This window comes from Denticeps clupeoides, chromosome 17 (genome assembly GCF_900700375.1).
Source record: "Denticeps clupeoides chromosome 17, fDenClu1.1, whole genome shotgun sequence".
Lineage (NCBI taxonomy): Eukaryota > Metazoa > Chordata > Actinopteri > Clupeiformes > Denticipitidae > Denticeps > Denticeps clupeoides.
Window position 1 is genome coordinate 19,853,488 of NC_041723.1, and position 21,163 is coordinate 19,874,650.

At 42.0% G+C, this 21,163-nt stretch overlaps 1 protein-coding gene across 2 annotated transcripts; it reads right to left on the reverse strand.

Moving 5' to 3' along the window:
• Positions 1–6,706: 6,706 nt before the first annotated feature.
• On the reverse strand, positions 6,707–19,360 carry mpped2 (metallophosphoesterase domain containing 2b). 2 transcript variants are annotated; one of them, XM_028959026.1, is made up of 7 exons: positions 19,128–19,360; positions 17,686–17,925; positions 15,092–15,273; positions 14,103–14,328; positions 7,894–8,009; positions 7,476–7,589; positions 6,707–7,362 (listed from the first exon to the last, which is right to left on the reverse strand). In XM_028959026.1, exons 2-7 carry the CDS (start codon positions 17,808–17,810, stop codon positions 7,244–7,246), a joined length of 882 nt encoding a protein of 293 aa, XP_028814859.1. In that variant the 5' UTR covers positions 17,811–17,925; positions 19,128–19,360; the 3' UTR covers positions 6,707–7,243. The 2 variants fall into 2 exon arrangements, with proteins under 2 accessions (XP_028814859.1, XP_028814858.1); XM_028959025.1 differs by having other exon boundaries at positions 19,085–19,360.
• Positions 19,361–21,163: the final 1,803 nt, after the last annotated feature.

The window sequence follows — 21,163 nt, forward strand, 5'->3', positions numbered from 1 at the left end:
CAAGGAAGAATATATATATTTTTAAAAATTTCAAAATGTGGTGTTGTTAGGGCCCTGTACATGGCTTCTTGTTCACTGAAGATTCCTCACAAATATGCTGGATGCATGGGTTAGAGTTCACTTGATGAGCTCTGTTTAATCCAGGAGGAGAGGCAGAAAACATATGCTGACACACAACAGACTCCAGATGACCCTTGCTTTCCATCTGTGCTGACGACAACATGTCCACACTGCTCATGTCAAACAAGGCCTTCAGCCAGTCTGTGTGAGTCACTGGTCATCCCTGTACAAACAGATCCTTCAGTTAACCAGGCCCCTAAAGTCTTTACTCATAACTAATATGCTAGAAAAATCGAATAATCGTGACAGGTCAAAAGTCTTTACTCAAAATTAAAATCCAATAAGGCCAACATATCAAGCATTCTACAAACGTGGACAAATGTTTTGAGAATTACACAAATTCTGGTTTTCCCAAAGTTTGCTGCTTCAGTGTTTTTAGATCATTATTTCTGTGGTGTATTGTAGTATAATTATTGAATTATAATTGCAAGCATTTTATAAGTTTCAAAGACTTTTAAACCAGGCTTATTTGTTGACCTTTTTTCAAGACCATTGCAATTCGCAAATCTGCAAATCCTGACTGATGCTTTGCAGTTCTTGGAGTTTGTCAGAATTTGTGGGTTTTGTTAGTTTTCAGTTGTATGTCGTTCCGGGGAGTTTCCTGCCATGGACACAAAATTTTTATGTTTTGTTACCAGAGCCACTTAGTTATCATTTTGACCTCATGGCATGATGCTCCATCATGCTGGAAAAGGCATCGTTCTTCACCAAACTGTTCTTGGATGGTTTGGAGAAGATGCTGTTGGAGGATGTTTTGGTACCATTCTTTATTCATGGCTGTGTTTTTGGGTAAAATTGTGAGTGACCCCACTCACTTGGATGAGAAGCAGCCCCACACATAAATGGTCTCAGGATGCTTTATTGTTGGCACGAGACAGGACTGATGGTAGCGTCACCTTCTCTTCTCCAAACAATAATTTTTCCAGATGCCCCAAACATTCGGAAACATTCTGTCCTTGATGTTTTTCTTGGAGAGAAGTGGCTTCTTTGCGGCCCTTCTTGACACCAGGCCATCCTCCAAAAGTCTTCACCTCACTGTGCATGCAGATGCCCTCACACCTGCCTGCTGCCATTCCTGAGCAAGCTCTGCACTGGTGGCACCCCGATCCCACAGCTGAATCATCTTTGATGGTCCTAGCTCTTGCTGGACTCAGGCACCCTGAAGTCATTTTCACAACACCTGAATCTCTCTCCTTGAACCTGCTAATGATCCGATAAATGGTTGATTTAAGTTCAATCTTAGTAGCAGCAATATCCCTATTTTTGCATCGCAATGATGACTGCACGTGCTTCCTTGCTGGTAACCACGGTTAACAGAGGAAGAAGAATGATTTGAAGCATCACCCTCCTTTTAAAGCAGTCGGCTATTCTAACAGCTTTTACCCCCAGGCACTTTTTTTGCACAGCTTCGTAATTTTGTCTGTCTTTGTACTGGTATATGGTGAGAAGAATATAAAATTGACTTTGAAAATGATGTGGTAGGGTGGTAGTAGCCTCGTGGGTAACACACTCGCCTATGAACCAGAAGACCCAGGTTCGCTCTGGATAAATGCGGTAATTGTAAATCTCCAGCCTTATGCTCGTCAACACTTACTTGTGTTAATGAGAGGATCACTGAAATGATCTCATCAGGTTTATTTTGCCCTTGCCCTGTGGCCTCAAATTCAGTTCATTTAGATGTGGAGTGATTTCAACCAAAAAGGCCACATTCAACATCTCAAGTTGTCCATCTGCTTCTCTAACTTCTGCTAAGAACCAGTTCTGCCTTTGCTGAGCCATACTTACATCTTACGTCTTGGCTCTGAGACTACTTACTTACATTTTACAGCATTTATCAGACGCCCTTATCCAGAGCGACTCACAATCAGTAGTTACAGGGACAGTCCCCCCCTGGAGCAATTTAGGATTAAGTGTCTTACTCAGAGACACAATGGTAGTAAGTGGGATTTGAACCTGGGTCTTCTGGTTCATAGGCGAGTAACCCACTGGGCTACTACCACCCCACTTCAGATTTAAGAGGGTATGTTTCTTCAAAATGTTTATGTTCTGTCTCATAAGGGCGTTTGACATTTGAATAAGTGCCACAGATTCTGAACATATAAATCACGCTTTAGTATGAACAGAAATGAGTGTCCAATCCGGATGAAATGCTCTATTTTCGCTGATGATTTCTTTTTTTGAGCAGTGTCATTTTCCCCCTCAAGTTACTGTGGCTCAACCTGTATCTCCCCCTTATCTTCATTCGGTCATCTGTACCTCTCGACTCTCGCATCTGTTGCAATGTTTCCTGCCTGGAATGCTCGTACTTGATTGGCTGAGTGGTATGATTTCACTTACATGCAACTGCTCTGTGTGTTTTCCCCAGAAGTGTAAAAGTAAGTAATTACATTTACTCACATTGCTGTAATTGAGTAGTTTTTGTGAGTAATTAGTAATTATTTTATTTAAAATTTTACTTTTACTCAAGTACATTTTTACCCAAATATTTTACTTCACTACAATGGAAATCCCACCGTTATTGAGTTTAATGTGAAATGCAGGAAAAAAAATCCGCCTGAACTGAAAGGAAATATTGTTCAGGACAGCAGCAGCTTACTATGAAACAAGGCATCTCCTCTGGGTCCTAGAGACGGTAAATTACCAGCCAATCAATAAAAAGAAAAGGTCTACACAACAGTAAATCAGAAAATAGCAGTATTGTATCTGGGTAAAATGCAACACAAGAACCAATGAAAAGGTATCCTGAAATTCTTCACGTTATTCTGCTACTTGTGATGGAAACAATGACACTTCACTCATCACTTCAAGCACAGATTAAGTCATCTTTTGTTTTAATTTCATAACAAATTCACTATTTGTTTGACACAAATGACAACTTGACTGCTGCTAGAGAATTTTACACAGATTAGTTTTTCAATGCTGAGTGTCTGCAGCATGAAAGCATGTAGTAGTAAGTAGGATAGCCTATACAGTTCATCTGAGTACATCAGTATTGCCACATTTTGCTATGTTACAGCCTTATTCCAAAATGGATAATATGCATCTTTTCCTCAGAATTCTGCACACAACATCCAATAATGACAACATGAAAAACATGAGAAATCACAAGTATATAAGTATTCACAGCTTTGTGTATTAAGTATTTAATACTTTGTTAATGAACCTTTGGCAGCAATTACAGCCTCAGGTCTTTTTGAATATGAATCCACCAGCTTGGTCCACCTGTTCTTGGCCAGTTTGCCCCATTCCTCTTTGCAGCACCTCTCATGCTCCATCAAGTTGGATGGGAAGCGTTGGTGAAGCTATTTTAAGATCTCTCCAGAGATATTCAGTCGGGTTCAAATCTGGGCTCTGGCTGGGCCGCTCAAGAACATTCACAGAGTTCTCCTGAAGAGCGCTCTGGAGCAGGTTTTCATCCAGGAATTCTCTGTACATTGCTGCAAACATCTTTCCTCTATCCTGACTAGTCTCCTGGTTCCTACAGGTGAAAAACATGAGACTGCCACCATCATGCTTCACTGTAGACATGGTATTGGCCAGGTGATGAGTGGTGCAAGGTTTCTATTATACAGTATGTATAAAGAGTGCTTTGGCCATTCTGCTTCGCCAATGGCAACACTACTTCCTGGTTGTGCCAAATAGGAAGTGTTGATTTGTTAATTTCTGTGGCTGCCCTCGTCTTCTAAATCAAGTCATTTTTTTACTTTTACTCAAATAGATTTTAAAATGTGTCCTCTGCTTTTAACCCATCATCCTTGGTGAGCAGTGGGCTGTCATGGGTGCCCGCTGTTCACTAAGGATGATTGGTCAAATGCAGAGGACAAATTTCATTGTGTCACTGTGTGCTGTGCTGCAGTGTATCACAATGACAATCACGGCACTTTCACTTTTACTTATACACCCTATTTTGTTTCATGTGGTGCTAGGTCATTTATTGTCCTAACCTATTCACTGTACAGTACTTTGGTCCTGTGTTGGTTGCTTTCTAAATAAAGTATGATTGGACTAATCAGGCATGAATAATTTGACAAAACGTTCATAAGCAGTACAGGAAACACCACTAGATGGCAAAAAGAAAAAAGCCAAGTATATATTATATTTGAAAATAAATAGGATTAAATTGTGATTGCAAACCCAACTCTGCACCCATTTTACCACTACTCAATAAACATTAAGAAAGTTAATGATCTAAGGTAAAAAGATATGGGAATAAAAACTATTTGGTAAAAAAAATCCTGAAAATTGATTTGCATACAAATAAAGTAGGGTAGAAAAAATTGAGACATATCATTTACAGTCATAGACATGTACACATAACCCCCCACGGGGTAAAACCTATTAAGAATTATGTATTGACATATTTTATTTTAAAATCTGTTGTCAGAACCACTCTGAATTTAACCAGATAAATAAAAACAAGTCTTTGACCTTTTCTTCTCCACCTTCCCTCTGTGTTCATTTTGTAGTCCAGTATCAACACCCATCCTCCATCCTTCACACTTTTGTGCGCAAATTCAGTTTGAAATTTCATACAACCCAGGAAAAATGAATTGTGACATAATGAATTTGGATTGATAGTATTATGAATGGAATGTGCTTTCTTTGGAAGCACCCCGCCCCTCTCCCCTATAGACAGATGTGCGACTTCAGCCCAGCAGCAGTAAGCAGACACACTGAGGACCTCGCTCAGGTCCCGCATATATAGGTGTGATAGAATTTAGAGTACACAGCGACACTGAAGTTAGCTCCTTATTCACGGCTCTTTATTCAAATTGCATGTTCCACCTTATATATTACAAATGGGGAATAGAAAACCAATCCTTGGCCCTTCAATCATGAATTCAGGGCGCACGCCAAAAAAAAAAACAGTTTTGTACATTTTATGTAAGTATTGGGTTCATATTGCACCCTAATTTACTCAGTCAGTCACTCACTATCCTTTACCACTTAGTCCTGTTACTCCAGGTTGGACTTGCCCAGGACACACACCAACATCTACACCCACACCCACTCACTGATACCTACAATGGTGGCCAAAAGTTTTGAGAATGACATTATGGCAATTTGAATATACTTCAGAATATTATGAATGGTGATCAGATGAATTGCAAAGTCCCTCTTTGACATGAAAATGAACTTAATCAGAAAAAAAAAATTTGCACTGCGTTTCACCCCTGCCACAAAATGACCTGCTGAGATCATTTCTGTCATCCTCCTATTAACACAGGTGAGAGTTGAAGTTGAGCTTTATTGTCATTTCAGCTACACACGTGTTAGACAGTAGAAAGTGAAACAAAACAACGTGCTCCTCAGCACTATGAGTTTTGAGGAGAACAAGGCTGATTGAGTTCGAACAGCAGACTGGATGGTTTAAATCGGTTAACCATGGTTACCTGCAAGGAAACACATGCAGTCATTGTTGCATTGAAAGGATATTGCTGCTACTAAGATTGAACCTAAATCAACCATTTATCGCATCATCAAAAACTTGAAGAGAAGTACAAGTGTTGTGCAGAAGGCTTCAGGGTGCCTGAGTCCAGCAAGCACCAGGACCGTCTCCTAAAGATGGTTCAGCTGTGGGATCGGGGTGCCACCAGTGCAGAGCTTGCTCAGGAATGGCAGCAGGCAGGTGTGAGGGCATCTGCATACACAGTGAGGTGAAGACTTTTGGAGGATGGCCTGGTGTCAAGAAGGGCCGCAAAGAAGCCACTTCTCTCCAAGAAAAACATCAAGGACAGAATAATATTCTGTAAAAAGTACAGGGATTATACTGGGGTGAGCAGGGATTGGACAGGGACTGGGGTAAAGTCATTTTCTTTGGTGATGCCCCTTTCCGAATGTTTGGGGCATTTGGAAAAATTATTGTTTGGAGAAGAGAAGGTGACGCTACCATCAGTCCTGTCTCGTGCCAACAATAAAGCATCCTGAGACCATTTATGTGTGGGGCTGCTTCTCATCCAAGGGAGTGAACTCACTTTTCCAGCATGATAGAGGTCAAAATCATAACTAAGTGGCTCTGGGAACAAAACTTTGGGTCCATGGCAGGAAACTCTCTGGAACTTAATACTATTAAGAACTTGTGGTCAATCGTCAAGTGGCGGGTGGACAAACAAAAACTCACTAATTCTGACAAACACCAAACACTGATTATGGAGGAATAGGTCGCCATCAGTCAGGATCTGGCCCAGAAGTTGATTGACAGCATGTCAGGGTGAATTGCAGAGGTCTTGAAAAAAAGGGTGATTGTCAACAAAAGCGATTGTCCATAAACGTATAAATTATTATTCAATACGCCACAGAAACAACTGACAAAAAGATCTAAAAACACTGAAGCAGCAAACTCTGTGAAAACCAGTATTTGTAGCATCCTCAAAACTTTTGGCCTCAACTGTACAGTCAATTTAGAGTCGCCAATCCACTTAGTCTGCATGCCTTTGGATGGTGGGATGCAAACTCCACTCACAAGGCCTTCAAACTCACACCCATGGAGGTGTGAGGCCACATCACTAGCTGCCACGCCACCAAGCGCCACCAAGCGCCACCAAGCGACCCCAGCCAAGACTTCATTAAATGAAACGGGAGAAAATAACGACAACATGATTTATAAATGAGAACACACACAAATAATCTGCTACAGTCCTGTGCCACAAACATTCATCATCTGCACACAACCAAATTTATCCAGACCAAATAAGGAGTATATCGATGTAAAGATGTCCTGGAGTTAAAAATAATACTAATAATCCACCAGTTTCTACACAAGTTAATAGCAGAGATCACAAAAGACACATATTTTCTAATGATGCCTTGGCCTTAAATAAATTAACTAACATACACTGTGAAGGGTTTCTTACATTATACAAATACAGTATTGCTGACAAGTCCAAATAGCTTTAATGCACTTTCAGGTGAGTGTCTTCTCCATAAGAAGCTTATGCATCGTGGTAAAAGACGGAATGTAGCAGTCGTGTCAGCAGCTGACACAAAATGAAAATCCATGACATAAAAATCATTCTTTTCATAGGTCCTTTGACACAGCGATGAGTATCTTCATGCATTCCTTTTCTCATAAAAAGGGTTTACAAAAGACCAAAAAAAAAGGTTGAAAAATGGCATCTGTTTCTCAGGAACTCGGAGGGTTAGGCAGGTCAAATACAATTGGGGGGTTTGTGGGCTGGAAGCTGACTGTACACGTTGAAGAGTTTATGAACGTTGTGTGTCCATCTGTCATAATTCCATACCCTGCAGCAGAGTAAAAATAAACAACAACCAAAAAAATCAGTTACTACAAATCCATGTTTAAGACACAACATTTTGCAGCATCAGATAGAATGATGCAGATGTAAGAGACTCACCCTCATGAATCCCCCCGAAGGCATGGAGCTTGGGTCGGACTCTCCTCTGCACCGTGTTTAGAAGCTCCACACATCCAACCCGCTGCAGCTCCTTAGGGACCCAGTCCCGGAAACCTGAGACCACCAATCACCTTCATCAGTGCTCTGAAGCACCCATCTGAACCGTAACAAGACCTCAACTGAACAGAGATAAACTAAGGCATCTAATTAATTGATATTTCAGCCCACGAAAAAGTCAGTACATAAATGATTTGTTTAGTAGTCTAGACTTTAGTCATCCATCTTTACTCGAGCAGGATCTGGGCCTGTGTTTGTGTGCATAATGAGCTTACCATTGTCAACCTGGGTTTTAAATGAACAGTGCTGGGGTAGTCTGCTGATGTGCTAATTCCTATCAAATCCTGCAACTCTCTCTTACCGAGTGGGGGCCCGTGAGTCATGAGAATGTCAATGTCACTGGGGATCTGGTTCCACTTGTCCAACAGAGACTGGCCGCGTGGCAGGTTGAAAGCCCACCCATTAAACCAGGGCATCCTGCAGGAACACAAATGACAAAAAAAATATCACCAGTAAACAAATAGTACAGGTGGCAGTGGCCTAGTGGCAGGAGATTTTACGTTTACAGCATTTATCCAGAGCGACTTACAATCAGTAGTTACAGGGACAGTGTCCCCCCTGGAGACACTCAGGGTTCAGTGTCATGCTCAGGGACACAATGGTAGTAAGTGGGGTTTGAACCTGGGTCTTCTGGTTCACAGGCGAGTGTGTTACCCGCTAGGCTACTACCACCCTGTTGGTAGGAGACACTTAACTCTTCAGTCTGACTGTCCCTGGAACTACTGATTGTAAGGCTCTCTGGATAAGGGCATCTGCTACATGCTGTAAATGTAAATGTAGGCAATAGATCAGAGGAGAGGCTATTAGATGACCAGACCAGATTCTTTTAAGGGCTGCTGGTAATGTCAGAGCAGGTCAGAGGTTGTGTGGGGGCAGAGCAGGCCGATTGATCAGAGCTGTCAGCAGCGGCGAGTGTGGGCATGTTAATACCAGCTTTATTTCCCCTCTGGGACAGAGACCACGCCAAAGAGGCATCCTCAAAGCTATGTACCTGGCAGAACCAACACAAGATGGGTCAGAGGCCAGTCAGAGGCCGTCCACAGGCTCCGGAATGATTGTACCAACAGACTTTTTATTTAACAGGAGGTCAATAAATTCAAGCTGGATTCTATGTTCTACGGGTTGAATGTACGGACTGGCAAATCAGCCAGATTTCACCACTAACAAAGTGAGTTTTCTAAAACAGTGACAAGACGCGGGTTTTGTGTAAAAAAATCCACTAGAACGATCAGGCAACCATGACGTGACGAATGTTTAAAGCACTAAAAATATCAAAAAACTATTACAAGCAGGTGAGCCAGTATCCCTCCCCTCTATTGGCCCATCCATTCATACAGTTTTCTATATGTGTCCCTCATTGAAAAAAGTTTGGACCCCCTGTTCTATATACGTTCAAGCATTGATCTTTATGGTGTTGCTTTCTGGATCTTTAGGGGTCTGTACTAGGGCATTAAAAGACGATAGAGTCCTCAGGGGCAGTCAAGTTGGGGTTTTTTTTTGCTGCTGAAAATGACTCCACAACAGTAGGTGGTTGGATGTAGCGGTTGAACCCTACCTCACACAGAACCGAACCTGTCATGTCAGTCCGGAATAACACCAGGACAAGAGAGCAGAGTTTACCTTTCTGCTGAAGGCAAATTGGCAATTTACTAAGGTACATGCCAACCTGCAAATGTCCCAGTTGTGTCTATTACTCATAATCAGCTGCTTGTGGATATGAAGCTCTTTCTCACGCATACGAGCAAGCAAACAAAGGATGCACAATTAGCAGAGGATGCCTGGCTATGCCACGTGGGCACCATGCCACAAAGAAAGTAGGGCACAGACATCTAGCACTTCCAGGGTCAGTCAAAGGATTTATATAACTATATAAAACTCCATTTTTGGTTATAAATTTGGTTCTTAATCCTCCAGAATGAGGAAGTACTGTAGATGAGAGCTTCCATTTGATAAAAACCTCAATAAAGATGATAATTATATACAAACTGAAGACACAGATAACTACCAAGCAGTGTAAATCATGTGGATGCCCTTGAACTTTGAAATGTGCTTTGCACCAGTTTGCACAGTGAACTTGGTGTCTTTTTCTGGCTTCAGAATCATCTGGAAATAATAAGTGAGTTTGAGGGGTTGAGTGCTCTCAATATGGTAGAGGAAGGGGGTTAAAATACATCCACCCAGCACCAGATAGAGAATCGCTTAGCCACGTGGTAGGGTAGGGGTATCATCTGGGGTGACTGTGTGGGGGAGTCTATGTTGCTTGTTGACGGGCAGGAGCAGGGTGATTAATGGCTGGGTAAATGATGTTTTGTCTGTGGAGGTTGGGCGCCTGGCGTATACTCAGGGGTGCAATCTCTCACTGGGCTGTTAGCATTGCCCATGCATGCTGGCCCGCCACGTCCCATCCCACATAAATAAATAAAAGAGGGGAGCTGCTGTCAGGGGCGGGGTGTTTTCTTATCGGCTAGCTTTTCACTGGCCTGTCATTCCAAAAGGCAGACAGCCAGACGGACACACCCACACATGCATTTATTACTGGGCTCAAATAAAATGGGGACTATAATCCAATCTAATTACCACTTAAATTAGAAAAGAAGCAAACAAAGCAATAAACAAAGTAATTTTTGATCTAATGGACAGACAAAACTAAAACCTTTACACCCCGTTTGCTTTAAAAGCTGCATCAGCACTTGACAGTGAAAGTGAAGTGATTGTCTTTGTGAAAAACTGCAGCACAGCACATGGTGACACAACGAAATGTGTCCTCTGCTTTGTGTCCTCACCCTTAGTGAGCAGTTGGCAGCCATGACAGCCATGACAGCCTATCCACAAGCACTAGTCCAGCCCACTAGTGTTTCTTGTCCGGGTATGCAGCATGTTTAAAAGATGTTAGAGACTCTACTAGAAAGATGGTCAGACACTGATACAGCAGAGAACCTTCATAAAAACAAACAAAACAACTGTTCATAAACTATTCTAATTAATGATTGGGATTATAATTTTGAATATGGGTCGCTGGACAGATTTTTGGCTCTTTACCTGTGTATTAGGCCAATTAACTGTATTGGTGTTTTAGAGCCAATTTACACCGCAGAAAATGTCGGAATAATAGCCCTTGTGGTGATAACTTGAAACCCTCACAGATGATTTAACCATTTTAAAATAAAAAGGATCTGATTGGAGCTTCCACAGTGCTTATCTGACATTATATTACAGTATTTACATCATTTTCACATTATCTATCTATGTAAGAATGAGTCTCTAATAAATAAAGTCTCTTACTGATAAAAGTCGTATGCAATTAAGCAAAAAGTGTTAAATAGTATCAAAGCATCAATTCATTTTGATCATCCAGCTCAGGCATTATATTTTTTATTAAATGCTTTATTTTTAATGCCTTATTCTCGTTGCAACTATGATGAATATGTTGAATGTGATGGCCAAGTGGGTAAGAAGCGGACCCGTAATCAAAGCAGCACCCCAAGGAACAGCACAAGAATCAGATGACCAGTCTTATTCTCAGAACAAGCTGGATATCAATAGCAGAGTGTACAAATAAGAGATTTCCAGCAGATGGAATGAATGAATGAAAGGCGTGTTTGTGTTCATCTGAATCCTAATTTATGCAAGAAACTCCTTTCAAGGGAGTGCACATGAACAAGCTTAATTCTGCAAGGACAGATCTGTCTAAGAACTACCGGAACAGTGCAGAAATCTCAGTATAACCAGCCGGTATTTTCCTAGAGGGAAATATTGCAGGGAAGTAGAGTATTTTCCCCTACTGGAACATATTGCCCAACTAATCAACAACTACCATTAAAACCATAATTTACATGAAAGAAGTGCTGCACTTACTTATATTTTACATCGTCCCTACAGGCTTCAATCGTTAACAAACAATGGACAAAAACTATTGTTTCGTTTCATCTTATTTGTACTCTGTACTCTGCTCTGTGCATTTCTTCTTCTGACTCTGCTGATCAAAGGAGATCAGCAGCACAATAACCACCAAATTCCACAAGTTCCATGCATTCAGCTTTCTGAGCAAGGCCAGATTTAACCAAGGTGCTGGATGGAACTATTTTCAAAGATCCTTTTTTATGGAACCAGAGAGCAGAAACCATGATACAAACATCTAGTGGCCAGTATGAAATGCTGTACAAAACAGACCATATTACCTTCAACATAGATATATACATTCAGCACACAGCAACAGCTCCTTATCCATCCATCTCTTCCCTCCACATCCCATCTGTCAGACTGGCATATCAACCACGCATATGATACATGGGCAATAAACTGTCGCTTGGATAGATTTTTTTTTATCAATCGGAGAATCAGATAAAATAAATAAATGAATGCATTCATTTCCAACCATTTATTCAAAAACAGAACAGAAACATGTTGCTCCTTGAGCTTTTATAATAATAAAATAAAAATGGACTAACACAAAAACACACACACACACACACACTGATATACACACACTCTCTCTCTCTCTCTCTCTCTCTCTCTCTCTCTCTCTCCCTGTTCAGACACTTTTCATTGCAATGCAGAAATGTGAACATGTCCACATGCTCCTGGCTCTTCTCTTTGAGGTTGTGTTGCCTGCTGCAGAAAACATCTGCTCAGACCAGGTGTCACGCGTGGTTGTTTTAGCACGTACAAAAAAGCACACGTAACGCGGGGTCGTGTTGAGCACGTGTGTTTTAACGTAAAACCACTCGTTAAAATGTGGCCGAATTATGGCCCATGTGCCCATGTATCTTTCCTACACTTCTGTTCGGTTTTTATTTATTTATTTATTCTCCGCCCTGTCTATATGGCGGGCAACTATACAGGCATCAGTGCGCAAGAGAGACCGAGTGTGTAACTAAACGTTTTTTTAATAGTCAAATCGCGTGTTGCGTGATACAAATCAATTATGAACTTTGCTGCCGACTCTTTCAGTAATTGATTTTTATTGATTTAATCGATGCGTTGTTACATCCATTAGTATGACCCATTAACGTTAGTGGGCCTAACACCCAACAGACTAACAGGGGTGGGCGTGGTGTGTTGGCGGGACAGGGGGCCTTTCAAAATGTTGGTACGGCAGTCAAAAGGTAGAGTACGGTCTCTGTGGCAACGTTAAGACACAGACAGCGATAGGCACTAAGCCCGATGGAACTTGCTGTCACATGACCGGTGTCTGCCTCCAGGCATAAGAGGATTAAGGGAAGTCTTGGATTCTCTAAATACAGTCTGCTGGCTGGCTCAACTTCCAGAGGCCTTAATCAAAACTATCAGGGCTATACTGCACCGTGTGTTATCGGACTTACCATCAGGTGTGGAACATCAGCACAATCACAGCCATCTTATTTTCAAAGATGTGAAGGTTGAGGTCAAGGTCTACAGTTAGTTAGAAACCCCATTAGAAACAATACAAGAAACAAAGACTAACAAAAGCAGGCATATAACAAGGTACCGTGGTAGAATTATCTCCCTGGATTGTTCCAATGGTCTTCATCAGAGGGAAACAAAGCAATGGAAGTGATGCCCAGGTTAGATTGGGGTCCCAGGGTTAACACAAAGCGGAGCTGCTTTCTGTGAAGCTGCCCTCAGAGGGGCAATCTAGGGTCAGGCCCTCACATTTTTGATCCCAGTTCTCAACAAAAGTCCAGGATGTGCCCTAACAAAGGCCACTTCCTACCAACTAGGGTTGGGAAAACCACATAGAGGAACCCAGACCACCTATCATCCTTCCCCCCAGTGCCTTCCACTCTCCATGCTTTTGACTCCCAACCAAGATAAGCATTCCAGCTTGGTGGCAGCAACATCTGTTTTTTTTTTTTTGCGTTAAACCCCTCTGTCAGCACCAGCTTCCAAGATTGTTTTTGGGAGAAATACCACTTTCATGTTCGGAATTGTGGAACTCAAAGGGCAGGAACTGGCCACAAAGAATGAAATACTTCAGATCCTCTCCTCAGACACCCACCACCCACCGCTTCAGAGTATCTGCCATGCATCAATCCACATGAACACAATCCCCTGCCAGACCTCATCCTGGGGAAAACCACTGGTGCGTGTGTTTGTGTGTGTGTGTGTGTGTGTGTGTGTGTATTTGAAGGGCTAGCTAATTTCCCACAGATTAAAAACCATGAAAAGATGTCTCCTAAGAGTGGGTGGCATGGTTGGAGGGTGTCTCACAGGGTCTCCATTGAGTGCAGATATGACTAAGGACCATTCACAACCCAGTAAGTCGTTAGAAATATGGTGAACCCAGTACAGACAAAAAAAAGATGATGAAATTTACCGCTCAAACAAGATGTAATTAACCGGAGAATTTGGGGTTATACTTCTGTAAAGTGAAGAAATGTATGTTACACATCAGCCCTTGATGGCTAACAGGCTTTGCATAAATCAGTACTGATATAAATGATATAAAAAGCATGAAACAAGCATTTGTCATTGTGAAATGACCCATTCTTCTCTTGATATATGTGAAAACCACAGAAAGTATTTCCTCACCAGGGCGTGCCGTATATCCTGAAGCCCTTGATTGTAGTTTCGGAGTCCTGCAGGTAAATACAGTTTGCAAGAAGTGACTGTACATCATCAAAGTCTTCGGGTCGCAGTTTCGAAACTGAAGGAAAGCGGTAGTAATCCTGCTTGACCAGCTCAGCCATAAAGTCCTTATCAAAAGTCAGTTCGTGGTTCCCAGCAATCACAACCTTGAATTCGTAGGGTAGACTACCTGCAGGCCAAAAAATATACGTGGGTCAAGATATGATTATATGAATATATTGGTACATATTACAATATTTTACAATTCGCTGAAAATACAGATCACGTTAATAATTCAGCCAAAACAACATAACTCAACAGAACTGAATTTTGGACTAAATTTGTATACAAAAATATTGATATTTGATGTCCATGTATTGATACAATATCACCACGTAAAATATCATGATATATTGCCAAATCAATCATTTCTAACACCTCTATTATATTATATTACATACAGACACAAAGGCAAAGAGAACATTAGTCTTTGTTTATAAATGATGTGTGATCAGGGTGGGTGTGATCGAGATCGATCATGGTCGTCCCTGTCACTCACTTCATTACTGTCAAGTTTAAATATGAAGGACCATATAAAAATAATATGAAATGGGGGACATTATTTTTAAGCTGTGGCGAAACATCAGTCCAAGCAGATAACTGGTATGAGTGTCCATTTTTCTGGAAATAAAGATGGCCCACTTCAGTTGTTAAGGAGACAAGATATTTAATTAATATATAAATAATTACATAAAGAAATAAAAACACCATGACCTTTTCCCAACAAAAGGACGAGCAGAGAATCGGGTTTATTTGACAAATGTCACGATTGTGATTTAATTTACGATGAATCACTATACAGTATTGTGTGCATTAAAAACTGTTGGTTCGATGACAGACAAAACCATAATGGACGCGAGGAGAGTCCCTCTGTACTGTTGGACATTTCTTACCCAACCAGTCATTAAATTTTTTGACTTCTGATGGTAGGCCAAGCTCAGTGAAGTCTCCGGTGTGGAGCAGCACGTCGCCGTATGGCATCTGAATGCCGTCCGTTCTGGAGTGTGTATCCGATATGCAGACGAAGCGTGTGTGACCGGCGGGTTTAGGGGCATCGTAGGGTACAGGTTCCACCCTGCAAACAAAGACAACACAATTTCAAACGAGTTTCCAGTATTAACGTGCGTGTTGGTGAAAACATACAGTATTACAAATTAATGGGGGCCAACATTATGCATTTTGTCAGTTCGCTGTACATTATTTAAAAATAGCTAAAAATGTGACAGGTTTATATTTCTTTTACTATTGTTTTGTATTTACCTTTTATATTATTTTATTTTTAATATAATTTTTATATATATTTACACACTTTTTTTAACTGCACGTTTTTCTCCACAAAATCCTTGAAAGGATTTAAAAGGGAAAATTCAGAACTCACCAGAACCACTTATTTATGTCAGAAGTGAATGAAGATTTCAACAACAACAAAAAAAGCAACATGCATAACATGCATATACTGCATCATCTGACACGACCCTGAGGACAAGCATCCCAACCTTCTGCAGGGCATCTAACCCCCTCCCCAGAAAAGAGGAGCCAGGTCTCCGAATGGAAACAGAAGTCGGACTTTTTAAATGGAGATGGAACTGACCTGCCGCACTCCAAACAGCCCGGACATTCATACACCTGCCCGCCAGCTTCGTTTGAAAGATGGCCACTTTGCTCCTCAGCTTCCTCAGTCTGTGTGATTCATCACCGTGGACACAAGGCGACGGTTACCTCAGCAACAGCTCTGCGGCGACCAGGGCCAAGATGCCCCACATCTAAACCAGGATTGGCACCAGCGGCGCCGTTTTCTGATAACACAGAGGTGGAACTGAGTGCTGAGGTCTGAGCACTGCACAGGGGTAGGAACAGACTGAATAATGGGGCAGTGGTGGCCTAGCGGTTAAGGAAGTGGCCCCGTAATCAGAAGGATCCGCCAAGGTCCCCACACACTGCTCCCCGGGCGCCTGTCATGGCTGCCCACTGCACGCCAAGGGTGATGGTTAAATTCAGAGGACACGTGTGCTGTGTGCACCGATGTACAGTTCAAACATGAATGACACCGCGCCACAACATTTATCATCAGACCAAACTTTTTACCATCTGCAAATCAGCTTTGGAGTATTTTTCCCCATCATAATAAAAACAGGGGTGACTCCAGACACAAGAGTAACAATCAGCAATGCTCGGTAGAGCCACTACCATAAAATCAGCTATAAACCTTTTTGAATTGTAACTCAGCAAACTGAGAACGTATCAGAGGCCAACGTGCGGAGTCTGGGTGTAGGGGGGGGCATCCAGTGGTCAGAACACAATGCAAAACGCATCTGATTCATAATCTGGTCAGAAAAAGTGTCCCATCATTCTTCATATAAACGCCATGTCAATATATCACATCATAGAAATAAATCAATCATGAATTGTATATATTTATAAATAAATACGAAAATTATACCAGGGAATGTGCTTAATGTCAGGATGAGCGTTAATGTTCTGTCTCACATACCCCATGCTTGAGTGGATGTCCTGAAGCAATCAAAATGTCCACCGTCTCTAAAACGTTCAAGTTTTGACCAAAAGATGAAAGCATCTCTTTTCATGCTATGAAGATTCAGCTAAACCACAAATTTCTTCCATGGCCGAGGCCGTTTATCCCCCGAGCACCACAAACAGGCATGTAGTCAAATACGCCACCACCATCATGGAGTAACACCCAAAGTTGTTTTCAATTTGGAGCATAGAAACAGAGCATAAAGAATGCAGTGCTACAGAAGAGACAGAGTCAGCTAATCACCTCAGGCCAGCGCTCATTACATCCTAATCATTACCGGTCAATAGCCCAGTTACTTCCAACCGAGTCGCGACCCCAGGGGTCAAAGTGACACTGTCGAGAGGATAATCAACTGCAGTCACCTCTGACCCCCTTAAGTTAATAAATGACAAGTGTGGCCTGTACTGGTTCCAGAAGGGCCGTCTTGTCTGCAGATGTCCTTGCTACATTGCCGTTCTCTCCGCGTCACGTCAGCACTACATAAATTCATATCCTTTGCTATTCAGGAGACTATTGAACTTTTTTAAGCTTAATAAGGCGGTACACAGAAATATAGAGGGAAGGTTATTTTTTAAATTGCAGTCAAGAGACCATAATGCTGGACAATGAAAACTCCTGCAATAAAACCATACTGCCAGATGTCCATACAGCACACCTTCTGTCTCCATCAGTCAATTAATCAATCAATCAATGAGGGGGCTGAGCTGTCAATAAATCATTTAAAGTCATTTCCCAGCAGGGATGAGCAGTGAGCTCAGAGAGAAATAAAGCAATGTGTGTGTATGTGTGTGTGTGTGTGTGTGTATGCGTATGTGTGTATGTGCATGTGCGTGTGTGCGCGTGTGTATGTGCATGTATGTGTGTATGTGCATATGTGTGTGAGTACGTGTGTGTGTATGTGCATGTGTGTATGTGTGCGCGTGTGTGCGGGTGTGTGTGCAGACCACTAACATGTGTACGTGGGGCGGCTGGAAGCGGCTCTGGTTGATGTTATAGTGGGTGAAGGCCTGGGTGGGGTTGGCGCTGTACTCGTCCACCACCACCGTGGCCTTGCTCTGCAGTGCTCGCCGTGCCATGCCGTCACTGGCAGGGAAGGTCGGCCAATCAGGGTCCAGCTTCCTGCTGTAAAGCGGGCATCCTCCAGCAGCACCGGCTCTCAGCGCTCAACCATCTAAACACCAGCAGCTCCACCTGCGCACAAAACATAGACTGTACCAAACTGTACCACATCTCACAAACAAACAGTTCTCATTTTAATACAATACGTCTAACAAAATGTAGTTTAATCCAAGATCCACCCTATTATTTATGTAAAGGAAGAACTTTGAACTTGACCTCCCTGCTCTTGGTATGGGGTGGGGGGGTTGATGGTGATGATGGTGATGATGATGAGTTGCAGGAGTTTAGATTAATGTAGCATCTTTATATACTACTCCTGAACCAGATCTGACAATAATTCTATCAATAAATGAATAAATAAAGATAGAATCCAGTGAAATGTACAGTATTATACAGTATTATTTTGAGTATTACAGTACAGTATTATACATTATTATTTTGAATATTACAGTACAGTAATATTTTGAGTATTACAGTACAGTCTTGTTTTGAGTATTACAGTACAGTATTATACAGTGTTATTTTGAGTATTACAGTACAGTATTGTTTTGAGTATTACAGTACAGTATTATACAGTATTATTTTGAGTATTACAGTACAGTATTATTTTGAGTATTACAGTACAGTATTATACAGTATTATTTTGAATATTACAGTACAGTATTGTTTTGAGTATTACAGTACAGCATTATTTTGAGTATTACAGTACAGTGTTATTTTGAGTATTACAGTACAGTAATATTTTGAGTATTACAGTACAGTATTGTACAATGTTATTTTGAGTATTACAGTACAGTAATATTTTGAGTATTACAGTACAGTATTATACAGTATTATTTTGAATATTACAGTACAGTATTGTTTTGAGTATTACAGTACAGCATTATTTTGAGTATTACAGTACAGTAATATTTTGAGTATTACAGTACAGTAATATTTTGAGTATTACAGTACAGTGTTATTCTGAGTATTACAGTACAGTATTGTACAGTGTTATTTTGAGTATTACAGTACAGTAATATTTTGAGTATTACAGTACAGTGTTATTTTGAGTATTACAGTACAGTGTTATTCTGAGTATTACAGTACAGTGTTATTTTGAGTATTACAGTACAGTATTATACAGTATTATTTGCACCGTCGTATAAAAGCCCAGCGCGGTGAGCTACATTAGCCTGATGTAAAAATGGCGATGGACGCGATAAAAGCCGCGCTGGTAGCGGAAACCCACCCCGCTCCGGCTCGCTGGTGGCGCCGGCTAGAAGCCTCCTCACCCCGCCGCCGAGCAGCTCCGTTCCGCCGCCGAGCAGCTCCGTTCCGCTCCTGGCGCCGTGACCCGGACGAGCCGATACAAGCAGGTCGCGGCCGGCAGGGCAAACCTCCGACCCCGCGGGGTCCCTCCACCACCCGGACCACGCTGACCACGCTGAAACACGACCACGCTGACCCCTGCTACGGCGTGGGAGAGAGAGAGGGAGAGGAGAGAGAAGAGAGAGAGAAAGAGAGGGAGGAGAGGGAGGGAGAGAGAGAGAGAGAGAGAGAGAGAGAGAGAGAAGAGAGGGATATGAGGGGAGAGGGAGCACAGCCTGCATATGAAGGGGGTGTAATGAAGGCGGGCTGCCACTGGGGTCAGAGAGCAGAACACACACACACACACACACACACACACACACAATAAATACAAGCGTTCCAAATAAATCCTACATTTCAACCAAACCTCATTTTCTCAGTTGATCTGTACTGTACACAATATTCCCTACAAAGTACGTTCCTGCACCTTATGGTTTCACAAGTTAGGTAATAAAATAATATATAATAATAATAAAGTGAAGTGATTGGCACTTGTGATACACAGCAGCACAGCACACGGTGCACACAGTGAAATGTGTCCTCTGCATTTAACCATCACCCTGAGTGAGCAGTGGGCGGCCATGACAGGCGCCCGGGGAGCAGTGTGTGGGGACGGTGCTTTGCACCTTGGCAGATCGGGATTCAAACCGGCAACCTTCTGATTACGGGGCCACTTCCTTAAGCACTAGGCCACCACTGTGGCCTTCAGGTACACAAAGGTACATTCTGTAAATTATACCCTGGAAATCAGTGATGTCTCCACCTCTTTCAAATAATAAGCATGTTTTTTTAATAACAAGGCAAAACATTTCACACACTGTGCTCATTCAAAGTGCTTTAGACATGAGGAAATGAGTACAGATCAAGTCAAACAATTATGATAATAGATTAAAGAACACAAGACTGAATCGTGGTGAGAGGAGTCACCTTTGTTAAGATGAGCATTTTAATCCTGGATTTAGTAGTAGAAGTAATACTAGCAGTATTAGTGGCATTTGGTCCTTTTCAAATCTTAAAGCGGATGATTCAGATTCACCTGAAATATGAAGAGACAATACATCACGTAAATCTCAGCGTCCACATTTTTTATTGTTTTAGTTTTTAGTCCATCACTCAATATCGGACCGGTTTTGGACACATTGGCTCAATTTGATCCTTTATTTTCCTGAACATTGTGCTGATATTCCATGTCCCTCCACAACATGTACATATTTCAGTGTTGTGATGCTGCAATAAAAAATACAGACTGGCAGCAAGAAGAATATAATAAACTGAATTTTATACTGTTTTAGTGCAAACCAATTTTTATATGATTGTAACTATTTTTATTATAATCATTTTATAAGGAATAATTAGCAAGATTGTCATGATTACACGAGTTGAGACGTGTCACGTTGTCAAATGAGGCTGAAAGATGGAGGTGGATGCATTTTGAGGGTCATTTTTGCGAGTGCATGGCCATCACTGTGGAGTGATTTAACGTCTCCTTCATTGCTCAGGTACATGATACATGGAGGAAGGCCGGACAACAAGAGGGCTTCACTCCCATGCAACCAGACAGCGCAGTGTTCCAGACCTTCTGTCCCTGCGCCTCGGAGCCCCGTAAAACCCCCGTTAGATGCTCCATGTTACGCCCTGCTGTTGATTAAGCGAATGGAGAGAAGAAGGAAGTGTTTGGGTGCAGCATGAGTACTAAGCTCAGACCTTCTATGGCTCCTGCATAGCGTAGCGACAAATGTGCTGAGTGTGTGGCCGGTTGTTGACCTCTGGGATAATGATGAAGGGAACTAATCCATAATCTCGAGGAGATGAATCAATACTCGGCCGTTTGACAGAAGATGTTGGGAGCCACTGTGGGCGGTGGTGGCTTCTGGGTCGCGGGTTACCCCTGATGGGCAGCCCGGCCTGATTCCTCCCACCGGAGGGTATTGACTGGGTACAGCAGCACCAGGTAATTAGA